The 23,016-nt window shown below is 40.1% G+C and overlaps 1 protein-coding gene and 1 non-coding gene across 2 annotated transcripts; one reads left to right on the forward strand and one right to left on the reverse strand.

Moving 5' to 3' along the window:
- Nucleotides 1-4,977: 4,977 nt before the first annotated feature.
- On the forward strand, nt 4,978-5,084 carry LOC130500469 (small nucleolar RNA R71). The gene has a single exon (XR_008939094.1). It is a non-coding gene; the product is annotated as a small nucleolar RNA R71 (small nucleolar RNA).
- Nucleotides 5,085-9,450: 4,366 nt separating this feature from the next.
- LOC130500122 (zinc finger BED domain-containing protein RICESLEEPER 2-like) lies at nt 9,451-10,630 on the reverse strand. Its single transcript, XM_056994838.1, has 2 exons — nt 9,568-10,630; nt 9,451-9,479 (listed from the first exon to the last, which is right to left on the reverse strand). Exons 1-2 carry the CDS (start codon nt 10,628-10,630, stop codon nt 9,451-9,453), a joined length of 1,092 nt encoding a protein of 363 aa, XP_056850818.1.
- Nucleotides 10,631-23,016: the final 12,386 nt, after the last annotated feature.

Consider the following 23,016-nt stretch of genomic DNA (forward strand, 5'->3'; position numbering starts at 1 on the left):
AACCAGTTCTGAGGGATTCAAATGCAGAGAGAATGCAAGTATTTGCCTAATCTAAGTGCAATCAGAGAAATTGATGGTTTTTAAACTAAAACTAGAATGCAAGTAAAGAAATGATACTTTTAAGCTATTGGAAAGGAGAATTCATGGGTATAGGGATTTCAGACCTTGGGTGATCAAGTTTCGAACTAAGGATGACAAATGAATCAATCAAACTATTAACCTTAAGCCTAGACACAATTCTAAGCAAGCTCCATGTCTAGATGAATGCTCATTTGCTAACATGTCTCAAACATCAAATGTCTTTGGTTGAATAACATGCAAGCAATCATTACTAACAAGTCTATTAGCTATCTTAGCATCTTTAACAACAAATCTCTTTGGCAAAGTACACTAAAAGCCTAGGAGAGTTGACTCAGGCATTTCATCAAACACCTGTCGGGTGAGAAATGCCTAGAGATCACCCTTTGAGTGGCCTACTCAAATGATGCATTAAGATCACTCTACTATGCAAGGAACAAGTATGATCTATACCTAAAACATCCTTGAACTAGCCCAATCACCCTTAATCACCCTAACCCATGAATCCAAAAGGTGATTACTCACTAATCTCCATGATTCCTCTTAAACCCATGGTGGATTTCAGATGAATCATATAGAGAACTAGAAAAGAAAATCACAAGAACACAAGAACAATCAAATCAAAAGAGAACTTTTTTGAGAGAGTTTTGTGTTCTTCAATAGATCAAAAGATAATCTGCCAATGATGGCTACAAAGAGTACTTAAACATTAGGTTTTTCAGTGCAAAAACGTGCACAATAAATTGCAAAAAAGGTCCTTGAAAATAATAAAAATCGTGCACTGATAACGCGGAGCGACCTCGGCCAGTCGCTCCGAGAGGTTGCTCTGGCTTCGGGAGCGACCTCGGGTGGTCGCTGCGAGGCGTCGCTCCGGAGGTATTTTCTTCGTCTTCGAGCCGTGTAAAGCCGAGCGACTTGGAGTGGTCGCTCCAGCTTTGGTCGTCAAGTTCGCTCCGGATGGAGCGAGGTCTCACAGCGACCTCTGCAGGTCGCTCCAGGCTCCTCTCGTCCAATCATCCTCCTTTTCACATCTTTTGAGCTCCAAGTGCATCCAAATGTCTCCAATAACCTCACTTGGCACTCCAGTACCTAATAGAGACTTATGCATGCAAAATGCAACCTAAACATGTCTAAATCCTATTCTATATGATGAAAATGCTTATGAATGAATGGTTAAAACAATGCAAATATGCAAGACATCAACTCCCCCACACTAGTCTTTTACTTGTCGACAAGTAAACTTTCAAGAACCAAGGAGAAAAAGTTTGAAAATGGGGACTCACAACCAAAAGAAACTCTTCTTAGTTCTCAACCTAACAACCTTGCATAATCATACCAAATAGCAAGAGCAAAGATTTTATCCATCTCTAACTTCTCTAAGCCTATCTCAGCTCCTTTGATCTCTACACTCATTAACCATGCATCTACAAACCACAAATCCACATCTCTCTAACATTTATGAAGCAAACTCAATAGACATCTCACAAATGGTCAACTGGTCCAAGTCATTTGGTTTGGTAAGACAAAGGCTTTAATGCAAGTGAAATCAAAGGTTCAAAATGATCTTTTATGGTGGTTTACTCTCAAAACAAAGTAGCTTTGACATTACACATAATATATCTAAGAAAGGGATCAACTCATGCATACAATGCTCAATCTCCATTGTTCTACCATTTCCCAAACACACAAGATATTCAATTATTCCTCAATGTCAAACCCAACTCACATCTCTCACCAAAAGATCCCAAGAACATTTTTCACATCAGACTCTTTCTTTTTGAAATCAATAAGGGATTTTCACAATTTTAAAACAAATATGAGCTCTTAACAACTTTGCTAGCCCCCTTTTTATTCTTTTTTTTTTCTTTTCTTTTTTACTTTCCTTTTTTTTTAATTTGGGGGCCAAGACTTTTCACAATAAGAGCTAGATACTTCTCCACTTATCCCAGAAAGACTAATCACTTAAGCACAAAGAGTCAAACCTTTCATATTCCCAAATCACAATCACAACACTCACCCCCTTCCTATAGCTAGATAATAGAGTGACTAATCTAGCAAGAATGGAGACTAAGCATTGTCGTTCCCAATACTCTCAACATTATGCACATGTAAAGCTTTCCAAAGAGGCCTCACTCAACAAATAATGATGGTTTAAAAATGAGGTATGGGTTTTGGGAGTGGAGTACCACTTGAGTCTGTCAAAAGATTGGTAAAACAGATGGGACAACTCAAGTGTGTATATCCATGACTTAGTACACAAGGGACCATATGCAAGAGACATTAAAACATGAGCTTGCTTCAAAGAGAGAGTATCAACAGTCAAATGAGTTTCAAGAGGAGCATTCAAGGCGCGAAGTTTACAAGCTTTCTAAGGGGTGCTCAAGCTACTTGTCATGATTACAAAGGTCAACAAATTCAGTACTTAGCATGAGCTCTTTACAAAGTTGAAATCCCCCTAATGCATGAATGCAACCTATATGCTTCTAGACTCAATCCTAAAAATGCAAATGATGCAACTAAATGATTCTTTTTGTGTTTTTCAAATTTTTTTTTTATGCAAATAAGAATGTAATATGCAATGCATGAGACTCAAAATCATGAAAACAAACATGATCAAATACTTGGTACCTCCCCCACACTTAAATCACACAGTCTCTGTGTGAGTGAGGTACCCAATGGAAATGTGAAATACAAGGGAAAGTGGGATTCTGTGTTACATACCGTGGAGCGAGGTGTGAACGTCACTGTGACAGGTCGCTCCCAGCTGGAGCGACTTCGGTATGTCGCTGTGAGTAGATCGCTCTGAGGTCAGTTTCTGTGTTTCCACTCGCGTGTGACGCGAGCGACCTCAGCATATCGCTCTGGACATGTCGCTCCCAGGTGGAGCGACCTAGAGGTGTCGCTGCGATGAGATTGCTCTGGTGTCCGACTTTATGCTCAATACATGCACACAACTTCACTTTCCCATTGTTTTATGCAATAGAATGATAATGCAAATACTAATGCAATATATACAAGGATACTCATGGGACTTCCTCCCAAGTGAGCTTGTTTTAAGTCTCTAGCTTGACTTTGCCTCCTTTGGATCAGGCGGGACTAGGTGCAGAGAGTGGAGTTGACACCCCATCTTCCTCAGGTGGTAGCTCATCAAAGTGACATCAGCAGGAGGAGGATTCATCTCTTCAATGGTGAAGGCTTGTCCAAATACAGTGGGGTTCCTCATCTTCTCCTTGATGTCAAAGTGGAGGATGTTCTCCTTGCCCAAATGGAGGTCAATCTTCCCTTCCTTCACATTCACAATAGCTCCTGCTGTAGCTAAGAATGGCCTTCCAAGAATCAATGGGTCTTGAGCCTCCTCACCCATTTCAAGCACCACAAAATCTGTAGGTATCTCATACCTTCCAATCTTCACAGGGAGGTTCTCTAGGATGCCCACATGGTACTTCACTGATCGATCAGCCAACACCAGAGAGAGCCTACACTTCTTGTATTGAGTGAAGCCAAGCTTCTTTGCCACAGACAAAGGCATCAAGCTGACACTAGCTCCCAAATCGCAGAGACATTTCTCAAATACCATAGGTCCAAGAGCACATGGGAGTGTGAAGCATCCTGGATCTTCTAGCTTCTCTGGACCATCAAGCCTCTGAATGATGGCATTGCACTCATGACTCAGAACCATCATGCCCTCCATCTCCTTCTTCTTAGCAGCTACAACATCTTTCAGGAGTTTGCTGTATTGAGGAATAAGCATGAAAGCATCAATGATGGGCATTGTAACCTGAGCTTCACTCATTTGCTTCTCAAACAAAGCCTTGTACTTCTGTAGCAGCTGCTTCTTGAATCTACCAGGGAATGGAAGCTTTGGTTCATAGGGAGGGGGGGGGGGGCAGGAGAGCTCTCACTTGCTGGAGCAGCAGATTCACCATCTTTTGTTGTTTTCTTCTCTTCTCCAACCTTTCCTTTACCCTTGGCTTTCACAATCTTCTCCAAGATCTCAGCATCTGTCTTCTCATCAACAATGACCACTTCATCATCTAGGTTAATGGCCACCTCCTCACCTTGTTTCTCAGCATCCTTGGTGAGGGTTACAGGAGTCAACTGCTTACCACTCCTAAGTGTGACAGCTTTTGCTTCCTTGGGGTTTTGATCTGACTTTCCAGGTAGAAATCCTTGCTGGCGGTTCTGGTGGGAGCTCATGGAAGCAAATTGATTCTCCAAATTCTTGACAGAAGAAGCAAGGTGGGAGAATTTGTTGTTGAGCTCATTGTAGCTCCCATCAATCTTGGAGTGAAGGTTCTTCAGCTCATAGCCCACATGCTTCTCACTTCTAGTCTGAGACTCCAAGATCTGTTTCAGTAAGGCATCAGTGCTGCTCTGTTGAGGGCAGAGGAGTTAGGAGAGGAGTTTTGCTGAGGCTGATAGTTGCTCTGCTGGTTGTTTCGAGGCTGATAACCACTCTGCTGGTTGTTTGAATAGGGCTTCTGTTGGTAGTTGTTGTACTGAAAGTTGGGTTCCTTCTTGTACCAGCTACCATTACTGTTGATGAAACACAATTCTTCTTGCCCTTCCAAACCCTCAACCTCATTGACAGTAGGAGGTATCTCCTGGCTTGGGTTGCCAACAAAGTTCACCTGCGTTTGTGTGGCCTTATCAGCAATGAGTTTGTCAATCTTCTCCTGAAGAGCCTTTATCTCATTCCTTGTTTGATTGTCATCACCTCTGCTGCTTCTGTCATGGTCTCCACTGTAGACTGCATCACTCTTAACCATGTTGTCAACTAGAGCCTCTGCCTCTTCCTCAGTTCTCCCCAAAAAGAACCCATTGCTAGCTGTATCCAGTCTGGCTCTGTACTTAGGAAGAGAACCTCTGTAGAATGTGCTCAGCAAGCTCTCCTTAGAGAATCCATGGTGTGGGCACTGAGCTTGGTAACCATTGAATCTCTCCTAAGCTTCACTGAATCCTTCCAAGTTCTTCTGTTGGAAGCTGGAGATCTCATTCCTCAACTTACCAGTTCTTGAGGTAGAGAAGAACTTCTCCAAGAATGCCCTCTTGTAGTCTTCCCAAGTGGTGATAGAGTCACTTGGTAGAGACTTCTCCCATTGACGTGCCTTATCCCCCAAAGAGAAAGGGAATAGCTTGAGCTTTAAGACATCCTCTGATACACCATTAGTCTTTGACATACCACAGTAGCTGTCAAACTTATCCAAGTGATCAAATGGGTCCTCCACAGCCAGACCATGATACTTGTTGTTCTCTATGCAGTTTAGCAGTCCTGACTTGATCTCAAAGTTGTTAGCAGCCACAGCTGGTGCTCGGATTCCAAGTCTAGGACCATGGGTGTTGGGGCAGTCATAAGTGCCAATGGGGCGAGCTGGTCGCTGTTGGGGCCCTTGTGGAGCATTGTTTACTCCATTGGGGTTCAGAGGATTTTGTGGATCAGCCATCTCAGCTTCCTGTGTCTGCAGTAAAGCTTGTTGCTCTTCTTCTCTTCTTTTTCTAGCACACTCTCTCTCTAAAGCTCTGATGTCTGCGGCTCTTGGAACAAGGTTTGATGTACCCTTGCTCCTCAAGTTCATACACCTGAAAATCACAAAGAGTGAAGAAGAGAATCAGTAACTTACAAAAATAAAAATGACTTAGTCTCAAGCAAATGACTAAATCTCAATGTTCAAATCAAACTCAGAATTTGGCAACGGCGCCAATTTGATGTTAGGAGTTTTGAGGCTCCTAAGTCAAATGATAGTATAGTGGTAGTAATTTGTCGAACCAGTTCTGAGGGATTCAAATGCAGAGAGAATGCAAGTATTTGCCTAATCTAAGTGCAATCAGAGAATTGGATGGTTTTTAAACTAAAACTAGAATGCAAGTAAAGAAATGATACTTTTAAGCGATTGGAAAGGAGAATTCATGGGTATAGGGATTTCAGACCTTGGGTGATCAAGTTTCGAACTAAGGATGACAAATGAATCATTCAAACTATTAACCTTAAGCCTAGACACAATTCTAAGCAAGCTCTATGTCTAGATGAATGCTCATTTGCTAACATGTCTCAAACATCAAATGTCTTTGGTTGAATAACATGCAAGCAATCATTACTAACAAGTCTATTAGCTATCTTAGCATCTTTAACAACAAATATCTTTGGCAAAGTACACTAAAAGCCTAGGAGAGTTGACTCAGGCATTTCATCAAACACCTGTCGGGTGAGAAATGCCTAGAGATCACCCTTTGAGTGGCCTACTCAAATGATGCATTAAAATCACTCTACTATGCAAGGAACAAGTATGATCTATACCTAAAACATCCTAGAACTAGCCCAATCACCCTTAATCACCCTAACCCATGAATCCAAAAGGTGATTACTCACTAATCTCCATGATTCCTCTTAAACCCATGGTGGATTTCAGATGAATCATATAGAGAACTAGAAAAGAAAATCACAAGAACACAAGAACAATCAAATCAAAAGAGAACTTTCTTGAGAGAGTTTTGTGTTCTTCAATAGATCAAAAGATAATCTGCCAATGGTGGCTACAAAGAGTACTTAAACATTAGGTTTTTCAGTGCAAAAACGTGCACAATAAATTGCAAAAAGGTCCTTGAAAATAATAAAAATCGTGCACTGATAACGCGGAGCGACCTCGGCCAGTCGCTCCGAGAGGTCGCTCTGGCTTCGGGAGCGACCTCGGGTGGTCGCTGCGAGGTGTCGCTCCGGAGGTATTTTCTTCGTCTTCGAGCCGTGTAAAGCCGAGCGACTTGGAGTGGTCGCTCCAGCTTTGGTCGTCAAGGTCGCTCCGGCTGGAGCGAGGTCTCACAGCGACCTCTGCAGGTCGCTCCAGGCTCCTCTCGTCCAATCATCCTCCTTTTCACATCTTTTGAGCTCCAAGTGCATCCAAATGTCTCCAATAACCTCACTTGGCACTCCAGTACCTAATAAAGACTTATGCATGCAAAATGCAACCTAAACATGTCTAAATCCTATTCTATATGATGAAAATGCTTATGAATGAATGGTTAAAACAATGCAAATATGCAAGACATCAGAAATCATCCATGTTACCAAGGGGCAAGTAAAGAGACTTTTGGATAGAGCATCACTTTTTCACAAAGGTTGCTTACAACTTCCAATACACACACGCCCTTCCCATGCATACACACCACCACCAGTGCCCTACAGTAGAGAGGAGGTGGATGATATGGTGACTGATGTATGGAGAGCTCAGGCGCACCTTGAGGCAAACATGCGCACATTGGTGGAAGACACTTTCCAGCCTTTGGATGTCAGTTACAAAGACTTCCGGAATGATATGGCTGAGATAAGAGTGGAGCTTGGAAACATATTAACCACGCTTGAGAAAGAGGCTACGCCACCAGTATCGACCGATAGAGTACCTGTACCATCGATCGACATCGGCAAGACTACATCCATGGACCGACCGGAATGTTCATCACCTAAGAAAGATGAATGGGAGATTGCTTACATCAATACACGGATTGGAGACGTCTACAGCCCTCTCAACAACAATGTCGAATGGTTAAGCAAGAGGATCGATCTTCTACAGAAAGAGTTGGACACAATTCGCCAGAATGACAAAGCTAAGCTTGCCACTTTTTCATCGATCGACACATATACTTCATCATCGATCGACAAAAGGTTCGCAGAACTGGAAGATAGGATGAAAGCGTATGTAAGAAAACATGAACTCTTCAGTTCCCCTATCCTGCGATGCCAACACACAATGTCACGGCAGCTGGAAAAGTTAGAAAGAGACATGAGCATTGTTCAGGCTTATATTGATCTCCGTGACAGCTACGAAGCATCGATCGACATGCCTCGACCAACGTCGATCGACACCGAACCACCACCAGCGAAGAGAATATGCACTGCAGCAGAAGTTGATGATATCAAAGATCAGCTTTACGAAACCATGAATTATATGGAGGAGAGACTCACAGAAAGAAGTGATCACATTGAGGAGACTCTCAATGCAAGAGTGACCAATCTTTGCAGAGCTACAGGTCTCTTGAAGAATGAGATATGCACTATGCAGAGCAATCTTGAGTACCAAGGCCAACGTTCAGAATCGATCGACAAATCTGACACGGAGTCGATCGACAGTGATCCCAGCGAAGCGACCGACATACCAATTGTGGCACCGATCGATACCACCGCCGTGGCCGACAAGGATCAACAAACTCAGGACCAACACGCAAAAGACCAACATGCCGAACTAAGTGCGCATTCAAGATTTCCACCAGCATCAGTTAGACACATAAGATTTGGTCCGAAGGTTGCAAGTAATCAAAGCCGATTTAGCAAAGATATCTCCTAGATGGACAAAATCAGGTGATGCCACAAGAAGCTTCACTGCCGCTGAGTCCAAAGATGAGGAAAGTGTTTGCCCACCAGCGAACAAAAACCCTCACTGCACCCCATGAGTCACTCACCTACCACATTCAAGCTAAATGACTTTAACCAAGCGCTGAGTGGGAGGCAACTTTAACCAAGCGCTGAGTGGGAGGCAACCCACTATTAGGTTTTCTTTTTCTTTATTCTATTTTATTTTCTTTTTGCTTTTATTTTTTTCGATTTTATTTTGCAGTTTTTATTTAAGATCCAAGTAGTATGATAATTCCATCGACCGACATTCACAATTCATATCGCTCGACACCACGCGACCATTACTAATGATCGACGTAGACCACTACGAATCGATCGACATCTTGTCGATCAGGTTTATTCATTCTAACTTGTTATATTTATTATGTTTTATTTAATTACCTCACCACCGGATGTTACACTTAGGCCTGGGATTTCGGGTATTCGGTTCGGTTCCGGGTCGGAACCGTTCGGTTCCGGGTTTTCGGTTATTTGAAAAGTGTATCCAATGAGTAGTTTGAACACCTACGGTTCGGTTTCGGATCGGGTCTGACCGGTTCCGGGTCGGTTCGGTCTTTTAATAAAAGTAATCATATCGAATCCGAAAAATTATTACTCAACGTTTCGGTTTAAAAAGTATCCGAATGTAGACCCGAAACCAATTGGGTACAAACGGTTCGGTTAAACCCGTACCGAAAACAAATTAGTAACCCAAAAAAACCGATTTTGAAACCAAACTCATGAACTGAAATAAAAACAAGAACTGAAAATAACATACTTGATGTCTGAAAGACTTAAACAAGAACAAGAACTGAAACAAAGCATCACAAGTTCACAACCCAAACATAAAGAAAAGCAAATCACAAGTTCACAAATCACAACCGAAACATAAAGAAGTTGATGTCTTAAACAAGAAAAAAAAAACGAAATGATGCAAATCACAAATGACAGTCACTCTCAGTCGTCCAAACTCCATACTCCATAGCCACTGCTTATTCTAAATTGCATCCAGCTTCAAACTCTATGAAAACAAATATAGAAACCTATAAGTGTTCAAAACTTGAAAATTCAAAGTTATATTATAAAGAGTTTAGAGAAGTGAATCATACCTCTCAGAAGATCATCTTGAGTTTCCACATCTGAAAGTAACTGCTCTATTGTAAGAATGTCTTTCTCATTGATGTGAATCTCGGACTTCAACCATTGTTCTGTGCACACCAATACCTCAACCATGAAGTGAGTTAAGCAGCTCCTGTACGGGTCTAAGACTCTCCCACTAGTGCTAAATGCACTCTCTGATGCTACAGATGATGCTTGAACCGCAAGAATATCAGCAGCTATCTGAGAGAAGATCGGGAACTTCACACTGTTTCTTCTCCACCACGATAAAACATCAAACTCGGTTCCAAGTCCAGTACCACTCTTTGTAACCTCTACTTTCTCTCTCAAATAAACTTCTAACTCATTACTAGAATCTTGTGTACCTGTTTCTTGTACAAGCTCCTCGTAGAGATTATCCATTCTTTCGTATCCAATACCACTGCCTACAACTTGACTCTGGAAAACTGCACCACTGTCTTGAGTTTGGGTTTGAGAAGATGATCCTCCTTGCGACTGCGAGCCACCTGATCCTCCACCACTTGTGTTGTATCTAAGAGTGTACTCTTCATATAAGCGCTTCAGGATGTCCATTATTGATTCAGAAAGCAGAGTATACTCGATGCTTTCTTTTCCGTAGAGCTTCTCAAAGCAGAGGTTAGCAAAGTTCATCTTCTTTCTTGTGTCAAAGACAGTAGCAACAATCAAAAGCTTATTCATCTTACAGCTCTTAGACTTATTGCTCTCAGACTCAGGTTCTTCAACAAATGGATTCCAGTACTTCCTTATCTTCCCCATCATATTCAAAGCTTTCAAGCGCAGTGTTTCATCAGGTCCAGGCACAGAGCTTATCTTGCTGACATTCCTAGTGATGGTGACAATCTCATTGTAGATCTTGTGCGACGTAATGCCCTTTGTAGCCGACAGCATCAGAGTTGAATTGTAAAAGATGACAAGAAAGTGTACCAACCTCTCAGCTTCTTCCCAATCTCTTGTAGTCGGTGGTCCAATCCTCTTTTTTCCATTTTCAAGCTCCATGAAGTAGTCATTGTACGGTTTGTCTTCAGCCTCCATCTTCTCATATGTGTTTTGGTTGCTATCTATATTCACTAGCCAAGATTGTTTGAAGGAACCAAAGCTGACCTCCAACACTAATACTGACTTATTTGCTTGTCTTGGGGCTTGGATATCACTGGATCGGAATCCTCTTACAAGTCTGGAAGGTAAAAATTCTGTGTGTTTCTGGTTCCCTTCCTTCGCTCTCTTCGGCATCTCAAGATCTAAGTTTATAAAGAAAAGATTGATATGATTTCTTGAGAAGCAGAGGGGTAGGAGTGTCTCCTGCGACCCCAGTATTATAAATCTCAAGGATGATCACACATTGTGGAAACGAGGGGTAGGAGTGATTCCTGTGACCCCAATATTCGCTACACTTTGTCAAAAATGTATGAGTTACAATGCAAATGTCAATGAGATGGACTAGATGGCCTATGTGGCATCGAAACCTGTTGAAATTGAAACTAATAAGAGATTCAGTGAAGAGAGAAGAGGGGAGAAAGGAACCAGAGAAGACTACCTGTGTGTTCAGATACTTGTTTGAGTTGAATCCATGTGTTCTTTGATCGATACTCCCAAGGTAAAGCCTGCACTTTATTTTATGTTAAGAAATGAGGTTAGTAGAGGGGAATGTCAGATGAGAATTGCTAAGTTGTTGACTAGATGAGTTTAGTTGCTAAGCTAGGATAAGGCATGATGAACTTCTGTGATTAGGATTTTAGACATGAATTGCAAACCCATAGAATGATGACTTCAATATATTGAATCCTTGAGTTCCTGCTATTTCCAAACCTTTTCCAAAGACTACTGTTTTTGCTTGAGGACAAGCAAAGGAGTAAGTCTGGGGGAGTTGATATACCATGGATTTTACCCGTTTTTAACCATGGTATAGTAGTATTTATTATATATTTAATCTGTTTTCTAGCCTGTTAGGTATGTTTTCAGGTTCAGGAGCATTTCGTGAGAAAGTGATGTTTTTGGAGCATTTAAGACTAAGTCGGAAGTAAACATTGCGATTACAATCGATCGATACTCATCCTGAGTCGTCGATCAATGCAGCTGAGAAGATCCGCGTACTAGAAGATTATAATCGATCGATACACATTTCAGTGTTGTCGATCGATATCGAGGACGGAATGGTTTAGCCGACTACTTCACCAAGACTTCACCAAATTACGAGATTGCCCCTGACGAGTTTTTAACCTAATGGAAATGCTTAAATACTCCTGCAAAGTCTTTTTGACGGCAAGTTTTGAAACCCTTTGAAGCTTGAAGCCTTTCACAACCAAAGTAGAGAGTGTGAGAGAGAGACTAGAGTTTTATTTGTTTGAGAGAGATTGGAGAGATTTCCCATCTCCTTTTGTATTTCTACTTTATGCTATCTATACAATTCTTTCATCTATCTATTGTTATGAATTGTTTGGCTATGTTTGAGTAGTCTACTTGTTAGATCTAGGGTTTAAATAGGTTTGTGGGATTAGCCCCAAGCTATAATTGCTAAGTTGTGATACTCATCAAATGGATTGTACCCTATACTTGTTTTAGAGTAGCTAACTAGAACATAGATCACTAGGATCTTAGATTATCTTGAATTATCCATTTGAGCGATGCCTATTTCCCGTTGAGAAGAACGACAGTTCCTGCTTGAGACCTCGCGGTCATATTCGGTTCGCGCCTAGGCAGATCTACAAGTCGTCGATCGATACCCTAATGGTAAATCGATCTGCGCCGCGAAAGGTGTATCGCTCGATATCTCAAAAGGATATCGACCGACTCTTTTTCTGTGTCATCATGCGAAAGGTGTGGCCAGAGATCTAGATATTTTAACCAGTGATTCATTCACATATGTTAAGCGGCTGAGATCTATAGTATCATGCAAGCAACTTATTAAAGCATTTATAGAGATTATAATCTCCATCCCTGAATAGAAACCCTATGTCTAGCACTCTTTATCCCATTTAAACAACCCTTCATATTGTTAGTTGGAGCAACTGCCTTGCTCATTTTAGGATTTGTTATTTTTATTTCTATCATATAAACCAACCTTGCCTAGGATTGATTAGTAGATTTTATTTAATTGGTTCCCTAGCTCCTCGTTATTCGATCCCTAAGTACTACAGCTGTACCTCTTATTTGAGAGAGTAAGCTCTACTGGGTAATTTGAGCACTATCACCGATACAGAGACTCAGACATCGATCGATAAGAAGAAAGCAGCATCCCAGATCAGTCATGCATCAACCGACAGCACCATTTCCACACCGATCGACGACATGCATCCAGAACCATACGCTTCTATCAGAGACGAGATATTCAATATCATCAAGATGGATAACCAATGGGAAGAAGAATCTCTAAAGAAGAAACTTGATGTATTCTATTGCAGACTCGACAACAACCTTAACTGGGCAACCAAAAGAGGTGAATTGCTGCAAAAGGAATTGGATATGCTTCGCAACAAGAAGGAGAATCAACAGAAGCAGTCACCATCGATTGATACCGATGACACCACATTGATTGATATGGACACGAGCTGGAACGATGAATGGAATACCGAATTCCACAAGAAGCCAAAGTATGAAGTTAGAGTTTATGATACCTATCAGGGAAAGAAGAGAGGTTTGAGACTAAGATACACAGATACATCAGAGGATACATACACTCAACAAGGAAAAGCTACCTACACCAAAGATGAAGTTGACATGATGATAGGTGAAATCTATGAAGCCTTACAACATTCAGAGGATGAGTACTACAAGAAGTTTGATGACATCTACTTCCCCTTCGACAACAGCATCAATACTTTGTACTCATGGACAAAGGGCATGCAGAAAGATACAACTTGCAACTAGTCCTGCTACTTACACATCAATCGATAAATAAACACTTATATCATTCGATCCGGAGACCACGACATAGATCGACATTGAAGCTACAAAACCGATCGATACTGATACACCATCAGTCCGAAAGAAACCCAAAACAGACAGCATGAGTGTGATACATTCAATGCAAGAGGAACCAGCAGAACTATCAGAGTACGCTTATGATAAGCTTGGAAAGCATCAGTTCAACATTGAGAACTTTGAGGAAAGACTACAACTACTAACAGATGAGTTACAAGATATGCAAGAGAGATGGACTAGATCAGATGATGCCACAAGAAGCCTCAATGCAACACAGTCCAGAGATGAAGGAGATGCTTGTTATCCAGCAAGCACCTACTTTCACCAACACTAAGCCATTCAACCTCCAAAGTCAAGCTAAATGACTATAACAAAGCGATGAGTGGGAGGCAACCCACTATTAGGTAATTCTACTTAAGTTTTATTCATTACTAGTATTTATTTTCTTTCGTATTTATTTTTATGCAGGTCTAAAGAAAGATCCGAGTAGACGTTTGCCATCTCTATCAACCAACGCGACCAAGTCGACATCGATCGACAAGACTACACAACCATCGATCGACATTCTTTCAACTACATCAATCGATATGGTATTGGTCAGGTATAATGTTCTAACTTGTTAAATTCAGTACTTATGCTTTATTTTTTTAAAAACTCCTACTGTTTTACACTGGGGACAGTGTAATTTAAGTTTGGGAGGATTACTAATGATTATCTACTATTATGAGTTTTGTTTAAAAATATTTTTTACAATTTTTATTAAGTCAAGAAGGAGACAATGATCTTATTTCGATTTATTACTTGTCATCTAACCACCCTTTATACTAGTCTTAGATTTACTGATTGCAGAAGTACTAGAGATACTAAAGTGGATCAACCTGTCAACTATGTTTGCACTTACTGAGAGTATTTGAAGGAGCCAAAGCTGACCTCCAACCTAATATTGACTTGACTTGCTTGTCTTGGGGCTTGGCATACATGGGATCGGATTCTTCAAACAAGTCTGAAAGGTAAATCCTTGTGTAGATATATCACCCTTTCTCTCTCTATTTCGAAATTTAGATTAGATAGTATTTGTTTATAAAAAAAAGAAAAAGAAAAAAAAATATATATATAAAATTATAGATAATAATTTATGAAAAGAATTCGAACATGACTTGGTGGCTACAACCACTAAGGCTTGATTCATAAGAATTATATAGGTAAAATATTTGAACAGGACTTGGTGGCTACAACCATTAAGACTTGCTTCACAAAAAATCCTAGGATATAGGTTAAAAAGAAGTGAACAGGATTTGGTGACTAAAACCATTAAAGTTTGACTCATGGAAGTCTGTCCAATCTTGGTCAAAGATCCTGCAATAAAGTAGACTTTGACTGAGAGAGAAATTAGTAGAGAGAGAGGAAAGGAACTTCTTTTTACCTGCAAGTCGAGATACTTGTTTGAGCATCCTTGCATCCTATGATCGATACTCCCAAGGTAAAGTCTACACTTTTATATTTATGTAAGAAATGAGGTTAAGTAGAGGGGAATGTTAGACATGATTAGTTGAATTATTGACTAGGTGAACTTAGTTGTTATACTAGAAAATTATATAATGTGCTTCTGATGTTAGGATGTTTATGACTTGGCTTGCACTAATAAGGATATATGACTGAGTTTTTAAAATCTTAAGGGTCCCTGCCATTTTCAAACCTTTTTAGAGAGACTGCCATTTAGTTTTGCTTAAGGACAAACAAAATTGTAAGTCTGGGGGAGTTGATATACCATGTATTTTACCCAATTTTAGTCATGGTATATAGGAGTTTTAGGATAGATTTAATGCATTTTGGAGTCTAGATAGCATATTTACAGGTTCATGAGCAATTGGAGAGAAGATGGTGATTTTGGAGCACTTTAGAGATTTCACCCGAGATGACCATATCGACCACTTGAGGTCGACACGGAGAGAGACATATCGATCGATACACACTCGGTGATATCGATGGATAGTAAACACGCAGAAGCCAAAGACTCCATCTAAATACCAAGATGCCCTTGACGAGTTTTAACCTAATATTTATACCTTGCTTAAGTGTTTTGAAAGAGAGCTGTTTTTGTGAGTTGAGAAAGTTTTACAAAGTTGTGAGAAAGAGTGTTACTATTGAGAGCTTTCCTGTACTCAATTAATTTCTATTCATCTATCTATTCTATGCAGTTTTATTTAATGTTTATGATGTTTTGCTTAGCTATGTCTGAGTAAACACCTTGTTAGATTTATGATTCAAATAGGTTTTGAGGGATTAACCCGAAATATGAATACTTAAGTTGTGATATTCATCTTAGAAGATTGTTCTTAATGCTTGTGTAGGAATAGCTAACCTACACATGATAATAGTGGATTTATCCTTAGATCTATCTTCTCTGAGCTAGGATTGGCTAGGCGCAAGCGACAACATGGTCTAGCAAACTCCTAGTGAACTGTTATCAACCCGCGCTTAAAGTTTACTAGAGGTGCATCAATCGATTGTTCTATAGAGATATCGATCGATTGACGCAAGGCTATTTCGATCGATACGTTCGACAGAACATCGATCGATGCCTTCCTGATTATAACTTGCACATGTAGTGAATCATTGGATCTAGTAATAGATAACCTAGAAAACTACAGAGGTACGGTTATTGTTACTGTCGGGTTCTTTAATATCATGCAAGAATCTCACATAAGCATTCATATCAATATAATCCTGATAACATGAATAGAAATCGTAAGTCTAACGCCTTCATCATATCAGTTAAACCCAAAACCAATCAATTGAGCAATTGTTTTGTTCACAGTTTTAAGTTTACTTGCTATTTACTGCTTTGAAATCTTCAACCTAACTTAGTTACAATAAGATCTAGTGTATTCCATCACTCCCTGTGGATTCGATCCCTAAGTACTACAACTTGACCTCTTTTTGATGAGAGTACGGTTGCTCTAGGGTAATTTGAACACGTATTATTAGGCGGTTAGAACTAGGGAACTCGACGACAGCTCTTCCTGCAGAGGCTTTTGCATGTTGTAAAAGCTTATATGCTGATATAGATGGATTTAACTGATTTTTAGCCATGGTATAGTGTTCTAGGATATATTTATTCTATATTGGAGTCCATTTAGCATAATTACAGATTACGGGTTGATTTGGAGGAAAGTGGTTATTTTGGTGTATTTTGGAGATAAAATGAAGAAAGAGGCCACAACTGACCATCGAACAAGTCAAGAGGTCAACATTCAGAGTCAATAATCGATCAACACACATCATGTGTCGTCGATCGACAGTGAAGCGCGCAAGACCAGACAAAGTTCCCAGCCAACTTAAAACCCGAAGTTCCACACAATTAGAAAATACCCCTGGCCGAATTTAGTCTAATCTTTATGTGCTCTGCCATTGTTCTAGGCAGCGCACGCTTTCATACTTTCTTCTACTTTTCACAGCAAAGTTTCTTAGGGTTTTTAGTAGATTTTGGAGAGAAGATCTAAGACTCCTTCAGAGATTTGTATTGGAATTCCAGATTTTTTATCCCTATTCTATGCAATTTATAATTATGTTTATGTTTATGTTTTGCTTAGCTGTATCTGTGTAATTAACTTGTTAGAATTATGGTTCAGATAGGTTATGAAGGATTAGCCCCAAATATAGAATTGTTAAGTTGTGATATTCATCAATAGGATTGTTCTTACTGCTTGTGTTCTAGAACAACTAACTAGAACCCTGATCTTAGGATAATTAGGCGCAGGGGACAGTCTGGTCATTTACCTTAATAGACTCTCACTGAGCTAGGTTTTTTAGAAAAAAACGACAATTAATCTAGAAAACCTACTGAACACATTCAAACCCGATCGCTAAAGCTTGCTATAAGGAACAACGATCAACAATCCTATAGATTGATCGATCCACATTTTGAAAGGTGTATCGATCGACTATCCATAGATAGCATCGATCGACACTTTCTCTGATATACTAACGATAGTTGAGATCTTAGATATAGACAATAGATAAACTAGAGAAATGAAAGTTGATGGATTATTATTTAGTTTTAGTTCCACAACATCCTGCATACAAATTTAGTCTCTATACTATTATAATCATGATTACCTGAATAGAAACCGTAGATCTAGCAATTTCTAATAATTATCTACAAACCTCAATCCAACCAACCAAACAACTACCTTGTTCACCACTGCAATTTATTATTAATACGATTGACCTAGCTTAATCATAAACTGCTTAGATCTATTGTGAGCCTTAGCTCTTTGTTAATTCGATATTTAAGTACTACAACTCGACCTCTTATTTGAGAGAGTAAATCACTCCTTAGGGTAATTTGAGTGATATCAAATTTGGCACCGTTGCCGGGGAGCTTTGTTCGCCATTAGATCTTGTTTAGTTAGATTTAGTCTAGGTTTTACTACTGTTCGAACCACTCACCAAAAAATATTATTGCCTTTCAGGTGCATGTCAACCAATACTTGAAGTAACAAAGAAACACCACTACTATTCTCTGATCCTTCATGCTTGGAACATACAATCCGCAAAGAGAGTCGCTCTGCATCGACCGGCACTTGCCAACAACAGTCGACAGATACTCCTCGTCCGCCGACCGACACTCGACCACAACCTTCAACCGAGACTACTCTTCCGTCGGCTGACACCTTCCATCCGAAACCGATCGACACTTCATATCGAACGCCGATCGGTAGTCAGTCGCGAGACATGGTTGCGACTCTAGTTATCATTCAGGACGAGAATGGAAACCTGCTTGATCAGGAGGGTCATTTGTATAATTCAGCAGGTCAGAAGATAAATGCTCAGGGGAGTGCAATCCCTGATCTTGATACTGATACTACTACAGCCGCTGCTCAAGCTATAGACGATGCTGCTCGACCCATAACTTTGGCTGACTACAACCATCCATATCAATACTACGCCAACAGATATGCTATTCGTCCTCCAGCTATCCAGAGGAACAATTTCGATATGAAGCCTCAGTACTTTACACTGGTGGGAGAGACACCCTAGTGTGGGTTACCACACGAGCATCCTATGGACCATTTGGAGTGGTTCGAGGATTTAGTTTCTGCCATTAAAGCCAATGGAGTCCCTCAGGACTATCTCTTTTCCAAGCTCTTCAAGTACTCACTCGCTGGAGATGCTTCGCACTAACTTAAGAAGTTACCACCAGGGTCCCTTACATCCTGGACCGACATCAATAACGTCTTCGTACATAATTTATTTGATGAGGCACGCGATGGGGACTTAAGGAGCAAGATTGCTACATTCACACATGATCCCACCGAGTCATTCAGAAGCTCTTGGATCAGGTTTAAGTCATATGAGAGAGACTGTACACACCATGGATTCAACGAAGTGCAGCTGCTAGCACTTTCTTCAGAGGCATCGCACTGACATATCAGATGGCTCTAAACACAATTGTGAGGGAAACTTCAACACTAGGAATCTAGAAAAGGATGTGAGACTTATTTAGAATTTGGCATCTAGCAACAGCACCAAGAACACTGACTTTGAGAGGAGAAAATCAGCCACTACTGATAGTGCTCAAATTACCCAGTAGAGCTTACTCTCTCAAATAAGAGGTACAGCTGTAGTACTTAGGGATCAAATCACGAGGAGCTAGGGAACCAATGAAATATAATCTGCTAATCAATCCTAGGTGAAGTTGTTTTTAAAGATGAAAATGTAAATAACAATTCCTAACTTGAGCAAGGTAGTTGCTCTAACTAACAATATGATGGGTTCACTACAACAAATATGGCTTTTTATAGCATACAGATAGCGCTATTATATGGTATCCATAGCGGTTTTATAAATGCTATGAAAACGACCGCTATAATAGAGTCCATATATACGATAGCGTTTTAGGAGGACGCTATCGTAGACAAGCCTATAATAGCGTTTAGCTCTCGCTGTGTTACGATTATTTATTTCACACTATTTGTGCTATAGGAAACTATATAACATCTGTATTTTTGTGCTGTATTAAAACTATTAATAGCGATAATTTCGTGTTGTTGTAAATTTTGTAATAACTTTCTTATGTTGCTATATATTTTGAAAAAATAGCTATATTTTGTAGCCATCAATTACGTTGTAGTAGCTTTACATTGGTGCTACTTGATGATGTGTTGCAGCAGTGGTATTGAGTTACGTATATATGATTTATAGCTTTTTTGTGATATCAAGTGAGTGTCTCATGACTTATTTTATATGCTATTTCGCCCAATAAAATAACATCTACATATACAACAAATGGTTCACTATAAATACACAAAATGCTCAAAAATAAATAAACAAAGTCTGAAATTTAAATTCTCCATAATAGAAATACCATGTCATAATTAAGTTAAAAAGTAAGAACACAAGTGTCATTGCACTAACTACCATAAGTTCATAAGTTTTAAAGCAGTGAAAGTACAAGACCATACGTTCTTATTCATCCTCACACGATGACAACTTTGTCTTCAGGCCATGCTATAGTGGTACCAATAGCATCCTCCATACACTCGATTGCAGATGTAGGCCTCCAAACCATGGCATCATCCACCTTGACTACATCAACCCACACACGAACAGCATTTTTTCCCAAAGGAACATAATGCACTAACTGTTCTGGGTTGTTCGAGGACCAGCGTCCTTCTGCAACAACAACTTTCTGACCGGTAATGTCGAGGAGTTTGCACTTCTGACCTTCTTTCACAATCTGTGTATGAGAATGATGTCCACTAGTATAAGACATAGGAAAGCATTACCAACTTTATTAGATATATCAACAGAAATGAGACTACTACTTACCTTCCGAGAGCTTGAAGGAGTTTGTGCCACTGGTTTTGAAATCTTAGCAGGAGCCGGTGGAGTGTGTAGTTCTGAGTGCCTAAGAGGAGATGCTGTAGCTGGTGACTCAGTTTTTAAATTGTCGAATAAAACTCTGCTGACAGGCCAGGCTACATACGACTTCAAACAATGACCAAGGTTTGAGTGTTTTTCTGTTGGCCTCCAAAGAAAAGTCTGAGGTAACATCACCGCATCTACATATACTTTCACAGCATTTGGTCCAAGAGGAAGGCCATCCACCAAGGCTTTGGGATCACGACTCTCCCAACGACCTTCAGCAACTGCTTCTTCATCCTGTGTTAACCAATGTAGAAGTTTGCACTTGTTGTTCTCTACTGTCTCAGGACTCTGTCAAACCAATAAATTCCACATTGGAAATACATTACTATATTTTAGAAAACAGAAACTTAATTAGACACCAAACTGAGATGAGGACTGAAAACCTTACTTTATCTGATATGTCATCTGGATCAATCTCCTCCTCAAGAACAAGAAGAGAATCTTGAGGCCACGCAACTGTTTCTCCTACAGCATGACCAATAGTGTAAATTTTTGGCGCCGGTCTCCAAAGAAATGCATCTACTTCAATAGCCGTCTCAACTACCACCTTAACTGAATTAGGGCCCAATGGCACATTGTTAACAAACTCCATTTCATCAGAAGACATAAAACGACCCTCGGCTACTTTGCATTCCTTGTCACACCAATCATATAGGATACACTTAGGATGTGGTGTCCTATTAGTCGTCACACTCTACAAATATTAATCAAGACAACAGTTACATTCCGTTCAAGCTAGTTGAGCATGAATAATATTTGCACTAGTACTTACTCTTGGTGCTGAATTCTCACCCTCTTCCGAGTCTGGCCTCTATAATTAGGGAAAAAAAATAAGATTACCATTTTTAAAGAAAAAAAGAATCACAGGAGAGTTGCTCTGAAACACTTACTCGACTATTCATTTTACCAAGAGCCTCTTGCAATTCTTGGACCTGCTGCTTCAACTGATTTTGTGTCTGTTGCATTTCAGTCACATACTTGTTCTTCACTTCGAAAAAAGCCAGTTTGCTCACACTCATTCCTCTACCCATAGCCCTCAATCGTCCAGGATTGTCAGGTCCTAAGATCTGAGTAAGAGTATCTTGTTTTGGGTTTGATGATGATGATCCATGATGCTCAGGCCGAATAAACTCATTAGCCTTTTCCTGTCACATGTTCAAAATGTTTAGTGAGATTTTTAACTCTAATTTTAAACATGACAAACGAATAAGAGAACAACATAATAATTACTATTTTGTCAGCAGCATCTGTGTTCACTGCAGTGCCATCCTTTTTAGTTCGTGACTTCACCCACACATTCAGTCTCGTCACTTCAGCAGGAACAGAGCTCTTTTTTTTCTGCATAATGATTCAGGTTTATGATTCAGGAACAAAAACAATTTCAAAAAAAATTGCAACAAATACACAAATCAGGCTCGACCATAGTTACAATATATATACTTACTAAATCTTCTGCCAATCTAACCATTCCTTTACGGCTACATGTGTGAGGAATCTGCTTACGCCTTCTTTCCTTGTACGACTCCCTAACAGCCTATATAGAAGTGTTAGAAACAGATGTAATATAATATAACTAATTAAAATGTCATACCTTAAACTCTTTACTAGTCTTCTCTTTCACAAACTTCCTCCACTCTGCAAGCTGAATATTATCTGGCCTCAACTTCAAACGGTCTGTGTGATTTTCAGCATTCAGAATCTGATTAACCAAGCGTGATTTAGAGGCCCTCCATATGCATCCCATCTGTTTCATAACAGCAGCTTTCTCGTACTCTCCATCCTGTTCAAAACGTAACTACAAGAACAATAAAAGTTGTAAGGCAGTTTTCAAAAAATTAGCTATAGTGTCAACAGAAACAAATTACCTGAACAGACTTCCATAGAACGGTTTTCCGGTCCTCGCCTATTTTTCTCCAATCATCTATCACCACAGGAACATGTTCCCTAACCAAGGGACCTAAGTACGAAGAGAGCTTAACTGATCCTTCTCCACAGGGTTCTCCAAATTCTGTGAAATCCACCTTGATCCGTGCATTAGGATCTCTCGCAATATCTTTCATCTTCGTTGGTCCTCGTCGTTTTTTTGTCTTGGGCTGAACAGTATCAGTACCCTCATCAGTAGACTTACCACCCTCGTCATGAGCCTTTGCAGTTTCGGATTCTTTCTCTGGTTCTGCTTCTCCACCATCTATCTGTGTGTCTTGACGCTGCGATTCCTGTTGTGTTTCACGAGGATCCGATTCCTCATGTGTGTCCCGACTCTGCATTTCCTGCTGTGTGTCCTGAGGCTGCACTTCCTGCTGTGTGTCTTCCGGCTGTGATTCTGACATCTGCTTCTCATGCTGTGTTTCCTTAGTGTATATGGTGCCGATAAATTCAGGCACTTCATCTTGCACAATCATCTTCCTTTTCTTTGATCCCCTTTTTCCTTTACCCATGGCTTTCCTACAATCAAACTCAAGGGAAACTCAAAACAACTCAACATTATATGCAAACACAAATAAAAGTAGGTAATCAGTGAAATCAAACATAAAATGTAATGCAAAACCCAAAAAAAATGTAATGCA

Source organism: Raphanus sativus, chromosome 9 (assembly GCF_000801105.2).
Source record: "Raphanus sativus cultivar WK10039 chromosome 9, ASM80110v3, whole genome shotgun sequence".
In the NCBI taxonomy this organism is placed as follows: Eukaryota; Viridiplantae; Streptophyta; class Magnoliopsida; order Brassicales; family Brassicaceae; genus Raphanus; species Raphanus sativus.

Excerpts from the sequence above, each read along its gene's own strand:
- LOC130500122 (XM_056994838.1), bottom strand. The coding sequence starts at position 10,630 with ATGGAGGCTGAAGACAAACCGTACAATGACTACTTCATGGAGCTTGAA. Across the intron at positions 9,480-9,567 it reads TCAAGATGATCTTCTGAGAG|AGTTTGAAGCTGGATGCAAT; the intron begins GTATGATTCACT and ends TTGTTTTCATAG.